The 17,870-nt window shown below is 45.2% G+C and overlaps 1 protein-coding gene and 1 pseudogene across 3 annotated transcripts; both read left to right on the forward strand.

Moving 5' to 3' along the window:
* The first annotated feature begins 2,448 nt into the window (after window positions 1–2,448).
* LOC136955702 (serine/threonine-protein kinase VRK3-like) lies at window positions 2,449–5,417 on the forward strand (annotated as a pseudogene).
* A 7,866-nt stretch (window positions 5,418–13,283) lies between these two features.
* Window positions 13,284–17,022, forward strand: LOC136955829 (serine/threonine-protein kinase VRK3-like). 3 transcript variants are annotated; one of them, XM_067249577.1, is made up of 15 exons: window positions 13,284–13,306; window positions 13,632–13,843; window positions 13,979–14,119; window positions 14,331–14,450; window positions 14,538–14,678; window positions 14,830–14,885; window positions 14,993–15,059; window positions 15,143–15,227; window positions 15,320–15,422; window positions 15,800–15,892; window positions 15,983–16,115; window positions 16,203–16,323; window positions 16,426–16,484; window positions 16,571–16,707; window positions 16,790–17,022. In XM_067249577.1, the coding sequence occupies exons 2-15, from the start codon at window positions 13,633–13,635 to the stop codon at window positions 16,811–16,813; spliced, it is 1,491 nt and encodes a 496-aa protein (XP_067105678.1). In that variant the 5' UTR covers window positions 13,284–13,306; window position 13,632; the 3' UTR covers window positions 16,814–17,022. The 3 variants fall into 3 exon arrangements, with proteins under 3 accessions (XP_067105678.1, XP_067105677.1, XP_067105679.1); XM_067249576.1 differs by having other exon boundaries at window positions 13,301–13,318; XM_067249578.1 differs by lacking the exon at window positions 13,284–13,306 and having other exon boundaries at window positions 13,329–13,828.
* The last annotated feature ends 848 nt before the right edge of the window (window positions 17,023–17,870 follow it).

A 17,870-nucleotide genomic window follows, 5' to 3' on the forward strand; every position in this document is an offset into this window, starting at 1 on the left:
AAGGACACAACGTCATTTGGCACGGCCTTCTGATTAATAGCCCGATTCTCTAACCGCTCAGCCATCTGACGCCACGGACAGTTGGACAGTAAGATAACACAAAAACACATAAACAGCCTCATGTATTGTGTAAAGACAAGTACTATGATTCAATATTGATTATGGGTTTAGGAAGAGGTGTATAACAGTCTAGTGATTTAATATGGCAGTGAGACAGGAGCTGAGAGCTGGTGTTATTCTGCAGCAGTGTTGCTTGTTTGTTGTTCAGCCATGTTGTTTTTGAATGGTGGTTGAGTGGTGCTTACTCAGCAATATGCCGACATTGTTCATAGCCATGTTGTACTGTTACCGTGGTTGCAGAAACATGGAGTTTCATTCCGGTGTAATCTTTTATCTTGTGCTCCACAGTGAGGGTGGGGCCATACTTTTCTGTGGCAGAGGATGAGGATGGGATCCCAGAAGAGGTGGTAGCAGAGATGGTAGTGGTAGGTGTGGTAGAGGTATTAGGGGTGGTGAAGGTGGTAGGGGTGAACATTTGGAACAATACTAAAATGATTCTACTCAAATGGTCATAGACGTACCAATATTGTGAACACATTCAGAACTGTAAATGTCAAAACTTGTGAAATTCAAATATCCACACAGCTCACTCAGCTTTTTGGGACATTCTCTTTCACATGTGATCATGGTCTGTTTATGGCAGCATCCACACTCATCTGCAGAAACCAATAGGATAGATGCTATTAAATCTAAATGTTAGAATAATCAGAAAGCACAATACTGAACCTCACTTGTTTCTTTAGTGCAGTTATACCATGGAGAATGACCTTTCATCATGTTACATTTGCATAACTCCATATAACAATTCAAGCATTTTTTCGGTGTCATCTTCCATTCCTGTGTGGGGGGGGTTTCCACAATTTGGTGCGAACCATGTACATACCACAAACAGTAGTCGCTTGTATTGGCTAGAAAATAAACTAAATATTTTACGAGGGAATAAGGATTATCCTACACACAATAATTTGGAACAGTTTTTGTTAAGGTCAGGGGGAAGATTGCATTGACACTTTATCTGAGTCTGAGTACAGAAGTATTGGGAGCGACATACATTTTGTGTTTGCAAAGCTTACTCAGGCTTGGCATAAAATTACTGCTAACATAATTTCAGTAAGTCATATCATCAGCACAGGGGAAAGTGTGAACTAGTTCTAGCCAGGTGAAATCACTCTATCATTCTGATTGGACTGATTTAAGAGCAGATTGACTGTTGTAAAAGAGGGGACTATTTGCATAACATTTTTGCCCCAAAAAAGCGTTAAAAAATATGAAATGTGCCTGATTGTGATTCCAGTATTCCATAGAAACATGTGAAAACATTTTCCTCAAATACTGGACCAGCAAACTTTGCAAAACACAACATTTGTCATTGCCAAAACTTATGGCCACAACTGTATAGCAGCATCCTGAAGAGACAGATGGGATAGATGCTAAACCTTAGAATAAACAGAAAGCAGAATACTGAGCTTCACTTGTATTTTTTAGAGCAGTTAATCAAAACAAATCAAATTTATGTGTATAGCCCAGCAATGTCACAGAGAGCTTCACATACACCCATTGAAGTGCACCTAAACCACCCTAAACCCCCAGGAAATCTCATAGAGAAAAAATAGAAGAAATCTTGAGAGATGCAAAGCGTTGAGGGATTACCTGCTACAGAGTTGGTCGCTGAAACAGAGTAGTGATTATCATTAGCTGAACATAACCATGCATCAATAGGGATACAACATAAAAAACAGCAAATTAAAGTTGGAAAATTCCATCATTATACTAGACATCCAAGTCATTACTCCGAGTGAGCCCATTGTACACTTCAGAAACTCTGTTGTTACATGTGCATAACCCCATACATGTCGGGAGCCTGTTCAATAAAGCAAAATTATAATCTTGCTTTACAGAACAGGCCCCGGGTGTTTGTATAACAAGTTATGGAATGTAGTGAACATTTGAACGAGGAATTTGAATGAAGAAGGTTTTGGTGCAAATGTTAATTGCTTGATTTCCTTAAGTGTCCTACCTGTGCGCTTGATAATCAAACATAAATTCAGGAGAAAAACTAGAATCCAACATATCCCCATGATCTCAAACTGCTGTGGTCCAGAATGCTGCTGAGGGTTCTGTTATGCTGTTGGTTTCACTGCTCGTAGGTCTGTGGATAGTACAATAAATGACTTCTGTGGTTCAGAAAATGAGTATGAGAGCAAATAAGATGCAAACATCAAAATGCAAATACAGACAAGAAAAAATCAAAATAAATATGTTTTACATATGTAACATCTATGTGCAGGGCATTTCTCCCACTCTCACGCAAGACCTTGTATTTCTCACGCATTTCAACCATTTCTCACGCTGCGAAGTAAGGGATAACTTGTCCCGCTATTTACAATTATGAATGAGGCGCAGGCTCGTGAGCTACTATCATTGAGATGATAATAGTCTCGAGTTTTGCCCCGCCCCCCCCACTAGCTTTAGCCAATAGCCTTTAACTCCACTTGGAAATAACCTTTAGTTGCTAACCATCCTTCGTGCGTTTGGAGAAGGTAGGGCTATTTTCTGCAGGCAGGAGGGGGTCACATTAAGCTGGGTTCATTGGACTATTGGTTGATGGGTTCAGAGTGAGGTTACACAGGATCTGGGTTTTTGAGTGTTATCGTTTTTTTCTGGAATGTCCGCAGGTCTGGTTTACTCTGCTCCTAGCCCAGTGTCCACATGCCAAGCCCTATGTCGCACCCGTAAGTCCACTCCCCCAGGCCAAGTAGAAGATGCCGCCAGTGTTGTGGACACGCCCCCTCGCATAGCATCTCCCAGGCAAACAGGTAAAGGGGGGAAGAGGGATGTTCACCTGTCTAATCCAGTGCTCCTAACATAATAGCATTAACCTATGCTAGAGTGCTGGGCTTGGGTTTAAGCAGCACAGCAACCACACACTATAGTGGTCTCAACAGGATGACAACCAGCTTAAGCTGCCTTCTCCAACTGGCTTCTTAAGTTCATTCTAGTGAACAGAAAGTGTTGTGTGTCCTATTGACAGATCAGAGCCCCAAGCCTGTGTTGACCCTAAGGAAGCGGCGAGCGGTCACCCCGCCACTGAACCCCACCAGAGAGGATCCTCCAACTGTCTCCTCCCCCACGCTCAGGTCCCCTGCTGCTGGTGAGCCCAGCTACCACCAACCACCACATGGCTCAAAGCCCCACCTTACCCATATGTGTATGACCTGACGTGTGTGTGTGTGTGTGATCACAGTCAAGGGGAAAACTAAGAAGGCCAAGCGGACGTGTGTTGTGGAGCCTCTGCAGGAAGGGGAGGAACTGAGTGACACAACAGGCAGGAAGTGGCGGCTGGCGAAGCTGTTGGGTCAGAATGAGCCAGAGCTGATCTACGCAGGTCAGAGGTCAAATAGTACTAGTATTAGGAAAGTTCTGGTAATAGCAGGGGTTATGGTACTTGGAAGTTCAAGGGTCAGGGTGTTTGTGTTCATGGGTTTGTAGATCTGCTGATGACTAGTCTCTTCTCCATGTGTTCTCCATGTCTCCAGTCCAGCAGACTGGGCCAGGGATCGACTGTGGTGACTGCAGACATGTCCTCAAACTGGTGAGTGCAGAGCTGACTATAGAGTGCAGCCAGGTCTGGTGAGTGCAAGGTGCAGCTTGGTCTGTGTGTGTCAGCATTGTTGCTTCACCTATGTCTTTACTACACAGGGGCCTAAAGATGGGCAGAACTTCCTTCAGAGGGCTGCAAAACCCACATCTGGTGAGGCTCAGGACATGTGCTTTGAAGAGGTTAGGTCTGTTTTCCTGAGGTTACTTCACTAATGATGTTATGTCTCCCCCAGTGGACAAATGGATGAAGCGCACTAAGATGGACTTCCTGGGATTCTGTCCTGTGTGGGTTTTGGGCTACATGCAGAAATCTACAGGTGTGTGTATGAGTTTGTCTAATGTAGGGGACCTGTGTATATCCAAAGGGTATGCATGTGTGTTTGATGGTGCTGTGTTTCCTCGTAGGTTTCTGATTGTCCCCAGCATGGGCCAGACGCTCCAGGTTGTCCTGAAGGAACAGGGGGGGCTCCTGTCTGAGACAGCAGTGCTGCAGCTGGCCTGTAGAATAGTGAGTACTGGAGCCCTCTCATTGGAGAGGAGCTCTGAAAGGACACTTCAGCATGAGTGTGCCTGCCTGGTAGTGGAGACGAAGAAAGACGTTTTCACTTTGGATAGTCTGCTGTGGCTCTGGTTAGCATTAGCCCCTAGCTGTGGACAGCGTAGGACATTACAGTATAGCATCCATACACATACAGAGTCTAATAAATTAACATAAATACTTGTCAAACCAAGTGGGCACTGTAGACATTCATAAAATGTAGAAGCACCGGCAGTGTTGAAACCAAGTGTCAATGAAAATGTTAGTGCTTAGCTCTCTATTCTGGTATCAGAAGCCATGTTCTAACCCCGGTCTGCCTCGTCTGCCAGCTGGACGTGTTGGAGTTCATCCATGAGAACGAGTATGTCCACGGAGACGTTCAGGCAGAAAACATCTTCATCCAGCCAGCAGGACACACACAGGTTAGTGAGGTGGAGTATTAGAGGTATAGTACTGCAGGTATGTTTATTATCTGAAAGGATGATATGCTTGAGACGTGTTTGTGTGTTTAGGTGTATCTCGCAGGGTACGGCCATGCTTTCAGGTACTGTCCAGGTGGTCGACATGTGGAGTACCGGGAAGGCAGTAGAACACCACATGAGGGCGCCCTGGAGTTTATAAGCCTGGACTCCCACAAAGGAGCAGGTTAGGAGCTAAGCTAACACAATTCCTTATTCTGAGTCTTTTTTTAAAGTGTGTTATTCCATGTGAAGGCCCGTCCCGCCTTCATTTATACAGGTTTATCATATTGACGCTGGGACCCTAACCCTCTGTGTGACCCTGGGGCCATTAGGTGGACAGAGGACATCCCAGGCCTGATCAGACACTGCTACGGAAAGAAGACTGCCTCCAGTCAGTTCACTATTCCAGCTCATAAAACTTGATGATTGTGCTTTCATTGTGAAGTCAGAATGTATACATGCTGTATGTGTGAACAAGAGCTGTGGAGGCCTACCTGTCAGAGGTAATGGGTCTTCAGTATGAAGCCCAGCCAGACTACCAGGCTCTAAAGGGGGGGCTCACAGCAGCCCTGCAGCTGCATGGTGGGGGGATGCAGCAGCCTCTCCACTTACAGGTGAGAACAAAACACTGGATCACACTTTACTGTGATGCGACTGTGCCCACGGCCATAATGTTTTTGTGTGTGTTCGTTTTCTAGAAGAACGCCACCATAACAACCTGATACTTCTTAAGAAGACACACTATGGATTTTTGATCATCTGTTTTTAACCATTAATGTGCTTTTTGAAAATGTTTGTGGAAAGTAATGTTTTAATTTAATAGAGGGTGCTGTGGTGGCCCGAATGTTCCCAAAACACTGTTCTGTATCAATCAGCTTGGTTGCTTGAAATAACATTTTATTCCATGCCATTAAAATCCATGTAATATTAAGCCTAGGCCCAGGCTGTTGCAGTGATATGTTTGGGTTTGAGAAGACCATCCCCAGTAGTATGTTACTAGAACTGTAGTGGGTTCTAAACGGATTCTAAACGATTTGTCAATGTTTCTTGTAGTGGAGGTAGCACTGGAGGAGGACCACCCAGTACAGATCACCACGGTGAATGAAGCTGACATAACGAACGCCATCAATGGAATCCTGAAGGCGGCGGAGCACCAAGCAGTGGAGGGCCAAAGTGAGGCTGTAACTGCAGACACCCAGAGCCATGTGGGGAGTGGTCCCAGTCCATCGACACGGAAGTGGAGTTCAATATGGACTCACTATGAGCGCCTGGAGGACCAGAAGCGAGCTCTGTGTTTAATATGCTTGGAGAAGATTCAGCACCATAGCAGCACCAGCAATCTGCATCGCCACTTGTCCAAGAAGCACCCAGACGCCCATGCGCGCATGGAAAGTCACAGCAAGAAACGCCTCTCTAAAGGTGCCTTCAGCACCCCTGTCAAAGAGGGCCAAGCCAGGCCCTTCGGGAAGATGAGAGTGTCAGAGAAATATCAAGGTGAGTTTGGTGTCTGTCAGGTGATGACTGTATTGTTGAATAGTTATGACTCAGTGTTAACACATTGAAACAACCACCAGACATGTTTGATGGCGAGGTGCGTGTGTTGGAGCGTGAGCGCGAGCTGACGGAAGCTCTGAGGAAGGCGCAGCAGCAGGAGGCGCGGGCACTGGAGCAGCAGAGGGAACTCCTGGACGCTCTGAGACGAGCCAACACCAGGGAGGCCGCCTCCGAGAAGGAGGAGCTGGAGGCTCTGAGACGAGCTCAGGAGCAGGAGGCCCGCGCCCTGAGGAGAGAGAGGGAGGAGGCGCAGAGGGAGAGAGCAGAGGTGCGGGTGGAACGGGAGAGGCTACGAGAGGAGAGGGAGGACCTGGAGCGTCTACGGAGGGAGGTTGGGGTGGGACGGGGCCAGCTGGAGGAGCAACCCACAGGGCTGTTCCAGGAACAGGGAGCGGTGATGGCCAAGGAGACTCATGGTTAGGGGGATGTGAACCCTCAGATTGTCAACAGTGACCTGAACCCTGGCTGCCATGTCCACATTCTCCCATGTTATGAAGTCTGGATTTAGAACCCCTCATCCCTTTATTTCAAAGGGAGGAAGAGGGGGTGTAAGCCTATGTCGCAGTTCTCAAGATGTAAAAAGATTTTTTTACTTTTTTACAGTTAAGGAGGGTCTGTACCTGTGAGTTTTGCCCATTCATTCCCCTTTACAATAAACAAATGGCTGTGAAAATGGGACTTTATTACTTATTCAGTCAAATCTGTCACTGTTTAACATTTGAAGTTCCACCAATGCTCATCTGTTTTAAACAATGGCACCTGATATATTTTATTTTCATTTGTTTCAGCTCATTCGATTGTCGTACTTATAATGCATACTATGGCTATCATCAGTTTTTACAGAAGTCCTGTTTTAGCTTTCTTACCATTGTAGATTCACATTTTTATATTGCATTATATTCATTTAGCAGATGCTTTTATACAAAGTGACATACAAATAACCAATAGTACTGTAGATAATCAAGGATTAGAAGTGAACAGTATTTCAGTGGTAAGGGCCATGGAACTGTAATTTTATCAGGCACAGTGCAACAACAATCCCAACTACAATTACATTACATATAATTCAAATGATAGGACAGTGCAACAATCAAGAGATCATAATGACATAAAACATTTACTACAAAATGCTGATTCAAAGGACTCTGTAGGAGAGAAAGTATTTGATTGCTTTACACAATCCGTTGATTGATCATTTAACTGCTAAATCAGTTCGAAAACAAAACAAAGTACAATAAGTGACGTCAATAAAATATATTTGGAGCGCCCCAAATTTTCCAGCCAATTATGTTCAAGCTATCTTGTTCCAGCCATTGCCAAAATTAGAACACAAGTGGCACTGAGCTGTCTGTTACTAAAGAACTCTCAGAGCACCTAACTGGCTTAAACATATTTAGGTGACAACACAACCTGTAGGAGGACTCAGTTATTTACTTGAGGCTCTGATGTTGTGAGCGTTCTCTGGCTTGTTACAACAGACTTTCTGTGGTCCTTTCCCTCTCTCCGTCTTTTGATGCAAATCCACAGAAACAGAAAGAAGCCTGCAGGCAACAGAAAATTACACGGAAAATAACAGTTTTCATTATGAAACAAGGTTTCTTCTGAAAGAACATCACATGACCTGATCTTGTTTAGAACCAGTGGCAATTTCTCACACTTACACAGGGCTGTTCCATCACCTTGTGATTGTGCATCTTTATAGTGCAATTCAATGTAAGTAGCACCAATAATATTCCAGGCTTAACATGTTGGTTTTGTATATGAAATCACTTAGTATTTAAGTTCATTGGATCGATACTCCATAAACTGCTCTTTTATCATTTAATTTCTCAAATTCAAAAGATTTAACTGCTAAGTGGTGTGATACTGTTTGAGGGATGGGATCGTTACCTTGCAGTGAGTTGAGGATGGTGAAGGTATAGAGGATGACATAGTTGGTGTAGCCAATGGAGAAGAAGCCCAGGCCCCAGGTGAGGCCCAGGATGCAGGTGAGGCCCAGGACGCTGCAGACGGCCCTGTTGTTCCTCGTCCTCTGCAAGGGGGATATCCCAGATCGCATCCTACACATGGTGCTCATGATGAAGATGAACATTCCTCCGTTGAAAAGTAAGACCACAATGAGATAGGCCAGGACTGAGCAGTACTGCACAACATCAGCTGTCATCCAGCACCTGTGAGGGAGAGACAGACATACATTGAATCCAAATAGTGTCTTGACTTCTGACATTCATGTGCGTGATACTCCACGTCTTCAGTAAACTCACATGCCGTCTTTCAGGCCATATGGGGTCCAGATCCCTGCTACAACCGTCACCACCACTCCTGACAGCCCTGGGAGAGGGGATGGGAGGGGCTTTGACAACATTGCATAACTTTTAGTATTGAATCATTATGATGTTCATGGATTTAACTTATACAGCATACTTTGAATTGTCAACGAATGTCAAGGTGCTTCACTGAATGAATTAACAGCAGGATAAATGAATAAAAAGCAGGGGTACCCCAGCCCAGCAGGCTGATCTTCAGCAGGTAGTGCTCGGTGTAGATGTTGTAGACCTGCACCAGGAGGCGGTACAGGTGCAGGGCCTCCAGGCCCATCCAGGAGAAGCAGGTGAGCAGGGCGTAGTGCAGCAGGCCACCCAGCACTTTGCACAGCAGTGAGTCCTCCCAGGCAAGGGACATGCTGGCCAGCAGCAGCAGGTTGAGCAGCAGCAGAGAGCCCACCAGCTGGAGGTGGATCACCATGGCTTTGTCAGTCACCTGGCTCCTGAGAGCCAAGGAGAGAAACTCTAAATGAGGGGCTTGAACCTTCTGTTTATGAACCCACACAACCAACCACTAGGGCAAATCTGAAGTGGTCTAGGAAAGATAAATGGGGTTTTCATTCACAGGTGACTCACGCATGCTGCAGACAGTGTGTCAGTAATGTAAGGGCACAGAAGAAGGCAGAGATGGCTCCTCCCACTATGCTGAGCGTTCTGAGGATCTGAGCGTGCTCTTTACTCGGGCCAAGACCAGGGATCTGAGCCAGGAACATCAGCCGTCATTCACAATGTGTTACCATCTAGACATCACCTTTAGTCAAGTGTTTGAACATGTTAAAATGGAAATATAAAAGTGCAATAAAATGTCATGGCACCAAGATGAAAAATATGTCTGTCATAAAGGACTTTCATATGCCTCCCATGCAAATGTCCTAAACATATCCAGTCCTAAACATGTAAATATAGTTCACAGGAATAGAGGAAAAGGACAACATACCATGAGGGTGAAAAGGGAGAAGTGGTTACAGCTACAGACAACGTGTTCTGGGAGGGTCAGGGTCTGGCAGCCATCAGGAACCCAGCTCCCTATATGAGGGACTCAGACACTTTAATATATGTATTTAAACATAATGTACATTCACAGATTGTCATGTATGTAGATATTTTTACCTGTCTGGTTCAGGTAAACACATGTTGCATTCCCCTGAGGAAGATCACCACAGCATAAAGATTAGTAAATTTATAAATCTTATGAAGATTCAGGGGAGTCAGGTGGCTGAATGGTTAGGGTGTCGGGCTAGTAATCTGAAGGTTACCGGTTCGATTCCTGGCTGTGCAAAATGACGTTGTGTCCTTGGGCAAGGCACTTCACCCTACTTGCCTCGGGGGAATGTCCCTGTACTTACTGTAAGTCGCTCTGGATAAGAGCGTCTGCTAAATGACTAAATGTAAATGAATGTCAACAAGTTGATGCTGACTGCCGATTTGGCCAATAGGTACCATTTGGTCATTGGTCTGTTTGAAGCTGATGTTGAATGATGTGGACAGGTTAGACATGGTAATGTTCACAACCTCAACACCAAAGATGATATTGTAGAAACGTCCCTCTGTAGTCTAGAGAAAGAGATAGAAACAGGGTGTGTTTAATATGAGTGAAAATGTTTTAGTATGTCTGTACATGCTTCATGTGTGTTTAAGTATATGTGTTTAGTTTGTGGGTGTGTGTGAACTCACCTGACTGGCAGGTGGAGTGTTGTTCACAGTGAAGGTGAAGGTCACATTGTTGTGGGCCAGTGTTGGGTCCAGCCTTGAGAAGAGGTCAGTAGGCAGGTTCACCTGCAGGTCAGCTTCCGGCTCTAATCTGAAGAATGATATCTGTGGACAGTTGATAACACATACTATAAGTACTATGATTAAATATTGATTATGGGTTTAGGAAGAGGTGTACAACAGTTTAGTGATTTAATATGGCAGTAAGACAGGAGCTGAGAGCTGGTGTTATTCTGCAGCAGTGGTGCTTGTTTGTTCTTCGGCCATGTTGTTTTTGAATGGTGGTTGAGTGGTGGTAAGTCAGCAATATGCCGACATTGGTCATAGCCATGTTGTATTTTTACCTTGGTTGCAGAAGCATAGAGTTGAATTCCGGTGAAATTTTTTATTGTGCGCTCCACAGTGAGGGTGGCACCATACTCCTCTGTGGCAGAGGATGAGGATGGGATCCCAGAAGAGGTGGTAGCAGAGATGGTAGTGGTAGGGGTGGTGAGGGTGGTAGAGAAGGTGAGTTTGGTGAGGGTGGTAGGGGTGGTGAGGGTGGTAGGGGTGGTCAGGTTGGTGAGGGTGGTAGGGGTGGTGAGGGTGGTAGGGGTGGTCAGGTTGGTGAGGGTGGTAGGGGTGGTAGGGGTGGTAGGGGTGGTAGGGGTGGTCAGGTTGGTTAGGGTGATAGGGGTGGTAGGGGTGATGACGGTGGTTGGGGTGGTGACGGTCATTGGGGTGGTGACGGTGGTTGGGGTGGTGACGGTCGTTGGGGTGGTGACGGTCGTTGGGGTGCTGACGGTGGTAGGGGTGGTGACGGTCGTTGGGGTGGTGACGGTGGTAGGGGTGGTGACGGTCGTTGGGGTGGTGACGGTGGTAGGGGTGGTGAAGGTATATGTGGAGGTGAAAGGGGTGGAGGAAGTAATGGTGGAGGTAGGAAGGAGGGTGGAGGAAGATGTTAGTGGGGCTTTAGTAGAAGTATCTGGACAAGATTCTGGGATCCCTGGAAATTAGATGTTAAAGACGTTTTTAAAACCATCTGTGAAAAAAAATTCTTTATAGTTTCTATGTTGCTGTTTTAGAGGGAACTTGGGCCAATAACACTATGGTTTTACAAATTACAAATGTATTTACTGAATAATAAAACTACATCTGACTAGTACCTTCTGTACTGCACTCATATGCAATTGTAGTTGTATCGTTAATCTCTTTACATTTACAGGGACGGTAGGGAGTTCCACAATATGGGCCTGTCTTGATCCAGTTGTTATTCTTAATCATCCAGTTGCATGTTATTCCATCATACCACTCGCATTTCTCATTCGCTGAAATGAACACAAATGTTATTAGGGTAAAAGGTTTTAAGGATTTAAGGTTTTCTATTAACATTATGAACAATACTAGAATGATTCTACTCAAATGGTCATAGACGTACCAATATCGTGAACACATTCAGAATTGTAAATGTCAAAACTTGTGAAATTCAAATATCCACACAGCTCACTCCGCTTTTCGGGACATTCTCTTTCACATGTGATCATGGCCTGTTTGTGGCAGCATCCACACTCATCTGCAGAAACCAATAGGATAGATGCTATTAATTCAATCTAAAAGTTAGAATAAACAGAAAGCAGAATACTGAACCTCACCTGTTTCTTTAATGCAGTTATAGCATGGAGAAGGTTCTTTTTGTATATTGTAACATTTGCATAACTCCATATACAAATTTGAGAAATCTTTGTTTGTCTTCTTCCATTTCTGGGAATGGTTATTGATGCATGATTCTTGCATAATCGTATTATTATTTTCAGACCACAAACAGTAGTCACGTTCCTTCACTAGAAAATAAACAAAAGATTATACTAGGGAATCAGAAATATCCTACACACAATCATTTGGAACAGTTTTTGTTAAGGTCAGGGGGAAGATTGCATTGACACTTTTGAGTCTGAGTATAGCAGAGAGACAGATGGGATAGATGCTAAACCTTAGAATAAACAGAAAGCACCTGTATTTTTAGAGCAGTTAATCAAAACAAATCAAATGTATTTGTATAGCCCAGCAATGTCAGAGAGAGCTTCACATACACCCATTGAAGTGCACCTAAACCAACCTAAACCATTAAGGCAAACCCCCAGGAAATGTCATAGAGAATTTTTTTTTAAAACCTTGGATCCAATTATCAGAGTGATTCCCTGCTCCAGAGTCGGTTGCTGAAACGGATTAGTGATTATCATTAGCTGAACATAACATGCATCAATAGGGATACAACATAAAAAATGGAAGTTGAACAATTCCATCATTATACTAGATCCAAGTCATTACTCCACACATTAGCACATTATACACTTCAGAAGTTCTGTTGTTACATGTGCATAACTCCATACATGTCGGGGTTCGGGAGTGATCAGAGCCTGTTCCATGAAGCAGAATTATAATCTTTCTTAATGGAACAGGCCCCGGGTGTTTGTTTAACAAGTTATGGAATGTAGTCAACATTTGAACCTGCTTTGTGTATGGAGGAAGGTTTTGTTGCAAATGTTAATTGTTTGATTTCCTTAAGTGTCCTACCTGAGCGCTTGATAATGAAACATAAATCGAGGAGAAAAACTAGAATCCAACATATCCCCATGATCTCAAAATTATGTGGTCCAGAATGCTGCTGAGGGTTCTGTTATGCTGTTGGTTTCACTGCTCGTGGGTCTGTGGATAGTACAATACGTGACTTCTGTGGTTTAGAAGATGAGTATGAGAGCAAATAAAATGCAAACACACAGTAAGATAAAATGCAAATACAGACAATAAAAAATCCAAATAAATATGTTTTACATGTGTACCATCTATTTCTGTGTGAGAAGACTATGAGAAGAAAAGTATTACGAAACATGTTCATTAATAGTTCATTAAATGTGACCTATCATGTATGTCTGACATCCCTCAACTCCAAACTATTAATGCGTTGGCGTGTTACGTTAAGTTTCAGCCTTTTGGCTCCCCTTAGAAAATGTTTTTGTCACGTGACTAAATCTCATTTTGTCCTGGGGTTCAGAAACTTTCCTTTATTCCGACATCTCCAGGTCTGCTTTCCGGTAGAAATATTATAAAATTATGAAGAACTTATGTCTCCATGACCTTGTTGCCTTAAACTGAATAGAAGACTGCAATTGAACTAGCAAAGTAGTAACTAGCTCGCTTATTCATGCCATGGTAGAGCAAATGTTAGCTAGCTGTCTTTCTCAGATTTATCAGTACGGAGATACCAATATTACCTATATTGAAACTAGCTTTAGCCCATAGCCTTTAATTCCACTTGGAAATAACCTTTAGTTGCTAACTATCCTTCCATAGAGGCACTGGACTTGAAATTCGATTGAATAACCTCAATGTTTTTTTTGTTTGTAGAATGCTCCTTCATTTCTGTCCTCAGTGTGGCTCTAAGCTGCAGCCTGGCTTCAGATTCTGCCCTTCGTGCGGGGAGAAGCTCCCAGCTCTTGTGGACCCCCCCGTGGAAGCTGCCACCTCTGGGGTTTCTCAAATCACCGTCAGCGGTTTCACGGCTACAGCCAGCATCAACCCACCTGCTACCTCAGAGCAATACTGTACGTTTGGAGAAGGTAGGGCTATTTGCTGCAGGCAGGAGGGGGTCACATCAAGCTGGGTTCATTGGACTATTGGTTGATGGGTTCAGAGTGAGGTTACACAGGATCTGGGTTTTTGAGTGTTATCGTTTTTTTCTGGAATGTCCGCAGGTCTGGTTTACTCTGCTCCTAGCCCAGTGTCCACACGCCAAGCCCTACGTCGCACCCGTAAGTCCACTCCCCCAGGCCAAGTAGAAGATGCCGCCAGTGTTGTGGACACGCCCCCTCGCATAGCATCTCCCAGGCAAACAGGTAAAGGAAGAGGGATGTTCACCCATCTAATCCAGTGCTTCGAACCTAATACCATTAACCTATGCTAGAGTGCTGGGCTTGGGTTAAAGCAGCACAGCAACCACACACTATAGTGGTCTCAACAGGATGACAACCAGCTTAAGCTGCCTTCTCTAACTGGCTTCTTAAGTTCATTCTAGTAAACAGAAAGTGTTGTGTGTCCTATTGACAGATCAGAGCCCCAAGCCTGTGTTGACCCTAAGGAAGCGGCGAGCGGTCACCCCGCCACTGAACCCCACCAGAGAGGATCCTCCAACTGTCTCCTCCCCCACGCTCAGGTCCCCTGCTGCTGGTGAGCCCAGCTACCACCAACCACCACATGGCTCAAAGCCCCACCTGACCCATACGTGTATGACCTGACGTGTGTGTGTGATCACAGTCAAGGGGAAAACGAAGAAGGCCAAGCGGACGTGTGTTGTGGAGCCTCTGCAGGAAGGGGAGGAACTGAGTGACACAACAGGCAGGAAGTGGCGGCTGGCGAAGCTGTTGGGTCAGAATGAGCCAGAGCTGATCTACGCAGGTCAGAGGTCAAATAGTACTAGTATTAGGAAAGTTCTGGTAATAGCAGGGGTTATGGTTCTTGGAAGTTCAAGGGTCAGGGTGTTTGTGTACATGGGTTTGTAGATCTGCTGATGACTCGTCTCTTCTCCATGTGTTCTCCATGTCTCCAGTCCAGCAGACTGGGCCAGGGATCAACCGTGGTGACTGCAGACATGTCCTCAAACTGGTGAGTACAGAGCTGACTATAGAGTGCAGCCAGGTCTGGTGAGTGCAAGGTGCAGCTTGGTCTGTGTGTGTCAGCATTGTTGCTTCACTTATGTCTTTACTACACAGGGGCCTAAAGATGGGAGGATCTTTAATGAGCAGAACTTCCTTCAGAGGGCTGCAAAACCCACATCTGGTGAGGCTCAGGACATGTGCTTTGAAGAGGTTAGGTCTGTTTTCCTGAGGTTACTTCACTAATGATGTTATGTCTCCCCCCAGTGGACAAATGGATGAAGCGCACTAAGATGGACTTCCTTGGGATTCCGTCCTGTGTGGGTTTTGGGCTACATGCAGAAATCTACAGGTGTGTGTATGAGTTTGTCTAATGTAGGGGACCTGTGTATATCCAAAGGGTCTGTATGCATGTGTGTTTGATGGTGCTGTGTTTCCTCGTAGGTTTCTGATTGTCCCCAGCATGGGCCAGACGCTCCAGGTTGTCCTGAAGGAACAGGGGGGGCTCCTGTCTGAGACAGCAGTGCTGCAGCTGGCCTGTAGAATAGTGAGTACTGGAGCCCTCTCATTGGAGAGGAGCTCTGAAAGGACACTTCAGCATGAGTGTGCCTGCCTGGTAGTGGAGACGAAGAAAGACGTTTTCACTTTGGATAGTCTGCTGTGGCTCTGGTTAGCATTAGCCCCTTGCTGTGGGCAGCGTAAGACATTACAGCATAGCATCCATACACATACAGAGTCGAGTCAATTAACATAAATAATTGTCAAACCAAGTGGGCACTGTAGACATTTATCAAATGTAGAAGCACTGGCATTGAAAATGCCAGTGCTTAATGATTATGTTAGTGTTAATGAAAATGTTAGTCCTTACCTCTCTATTCTGGTATCAGAAGCCATGTTCTAACCCCGGTCTGCTTCGTCTGCCAGCTGGACGTGTTGGAGTTCATCCATGAGAACGAGTATGTCCACGGAGACGTTCAGGCAGAAAACATCTTCATCCAGCCAGCAGGACACACACAGGTTAGTGAGGTGGAGTATTAGAGGTATAGTACTGCAGGTATGTTTATTATCTGAAAGGATGATATGCTTGAGACGTGTTTGTGTGTTTAGGTGTATCTCGCAGGGTACGGCCATGCTTTCAGGTACTGTCCAGGTGGTCGACATGTGGAGTACCGGGAAGGCAGTAGAACACCACATGAGGGCGCCCTGGAGTTTATAAGCCTTGACTCCCACAAAGGAGCAGGTTAGGAGCTAAGCTAACACAATAACATACTCAGAGAGCAAACCCTTATTTTGAGTCTTTTTTTAAAGTGTGTTATTCCATGTGAAGGCCCGTCCCGCCGCAGTGACCTCCAGGCTCTGGGCTACTGCATGCTGCACTGGCTCACCGGGGCGCTGCCCTGGAGCTCCCTCCTAAACACACCCTCCAGTGTGGCCACAGAGAAGCAGAGGTGACACATTATTAGTGATATGCTCAGTGGAACCTTCATTTATACAGGTTTATCATATTGACGCTGGGACCCTAACCCTCTGTGTGACCCTGGGGCCATTAGGTGGACAGAGGACATCCCAGGCCTGATCAGACACTGCTACGGAAAGAAGACTGCCTCCAGTCAGTTCACTATTCCAGCTCATAAAACTTGATGATTGTGCTTTCATTGTGAAGTCAGAATGTATACATGCTGTATGTGTGAACAGGAGCTGTGGAGGCCTACCTGTCAGAGGTAATGGGTCTTCAGTATGAAGCCCAGCCAGACTACCAGGCTCTAAAGGGGGGGCTCACAGCAGCCCTGCAGCTGCATGGTGGGGGGATGCAGCAGCCTCTCCACTTACAGGTGAGAACAAAACACTGGATCACACTGTACTGTGACGCGACTGTGCCCACGGCCATAATGTTTTTGTGTGTTCGTTTTCTAGATGAACGCCACCATAACAACCTGATACTTCTTTAGAAGACACACTATGGATTTTTTATCATCTGTTTTTAACCATTAATGTGATTTTTGGAAATGTGTGTGGAAAGTAATGTTTTAATGCAATAGAGGGTGCTGTGGTGGCCCGAATGTTCCCAAAACACTGTTCTGTATCAATCAGCTTGGTTGCTTGAAATAATGGACATTTTATTCCATGCCATTAAAAAGGTTTTAATGAAAAGATGGTTTGTTTCTGTGGTTTTCTTGGGGAAACTGATTACGTTTGGGATGGATAGAGGCTCTGAACTGTTACTGATTACTTATAGAGGATCTTAACAGCAGTACTGATTCATTCTTAAGGCCCTGGTGGAGCATCTTCTACCTGCTAGTTGTCACTGAACCAGAAGTTTCAATACAATAAACACCCCTGGCCTGACGTATGCTGCTTGGGAGGGATGGAGCTGGCAGGTCCCCCCTACCCTCCAGAGGAGCGCCGAGGCCCAGCTGTGGGATCCTGGGAGGGTCACTGAGCTCCCCACCACACACCCCTCTCTCGTGGGCTGGGTCCCTCCCTGCCAGAGTGGTTTATGGGAGTAGACTTATTCATTAACACAACTTTGTGTGTGTGGTTTTACTGATTAGACAGACCCACACCTAGACTATCAGAACCACTGGATTTGAGTTAGATGAGTTGGAGTAGTGCAGCATTGTGTCCACTGGCAGCCCTGCATTTGGAAAGTTATTGTGTAGCTCTTTCTCCATTCAGTGGTGTACTGTATGTCCTTGTTCACTGGAGGTTCCCTCTCTTGCTTGTGATCTTTAAAAAGTTAGAATGAGATCACAGTTTGTGGTCTTGAAACAGGAGCACGTTGAAGCCGAGATTGCTTGAGAAGGGATAGAAAACAGTGAAACAGTTCTATATTTAGAACTAAGAGGCCTCATGCTGGGTTGTCATGGAAACAGCACAGCAAAGAAACTTTGCCATCCTGCTTTATGCTCTGGGGGACGTATTAATCAGAATCATGATGAATATTTTAGTGGAGAGAACTATAACCGCTCACACATAGAGACCCCTCGCCAACACC

Source organism: Osmerus mordax, chromosome 13 (genome assembly GCF_038355195.1).
Source record: "Osmerus mordax isolate fOsmMor3 chromosome 13, fOsmMor3.pri, whole genome shotgun sequence".
Taxonomy (NCBI): Eukaryota; Metazoa; Chordata; class Actinopteri; order Osmeriformes; family Osmeridae; genus Osmerus; species Osmerus mordax.

What these genes read in the sequence shown, in the direction of transcription:
- LOC136955829 (XM_067249577.1), top strand. Translation starts at nt 13,633, where the DNA reads ATGCTCCTTCATTTCTGTCCTCAGTGTGGCTCTAAGCTGCAGCCTGGC. An exon ending in TGCAGCTGGCCTGTAGAATA is followed by an intron (nt 15,423 to 15,799) that starts GTGAGTACTGGA and finishes TTCGTCTGCCAG; the next exon opens with CTGGACGTGTTGGAGTTCAT. An exon ending in CGGAAAGAAGACTGCCTCCA is followed by an intron (nt 16,485 to 16,570) that starts GTCAGTTCACTA and finishes ATGTGTGAACAG; the next exon opens with GAGCTGTGGAGGCCTACCTG.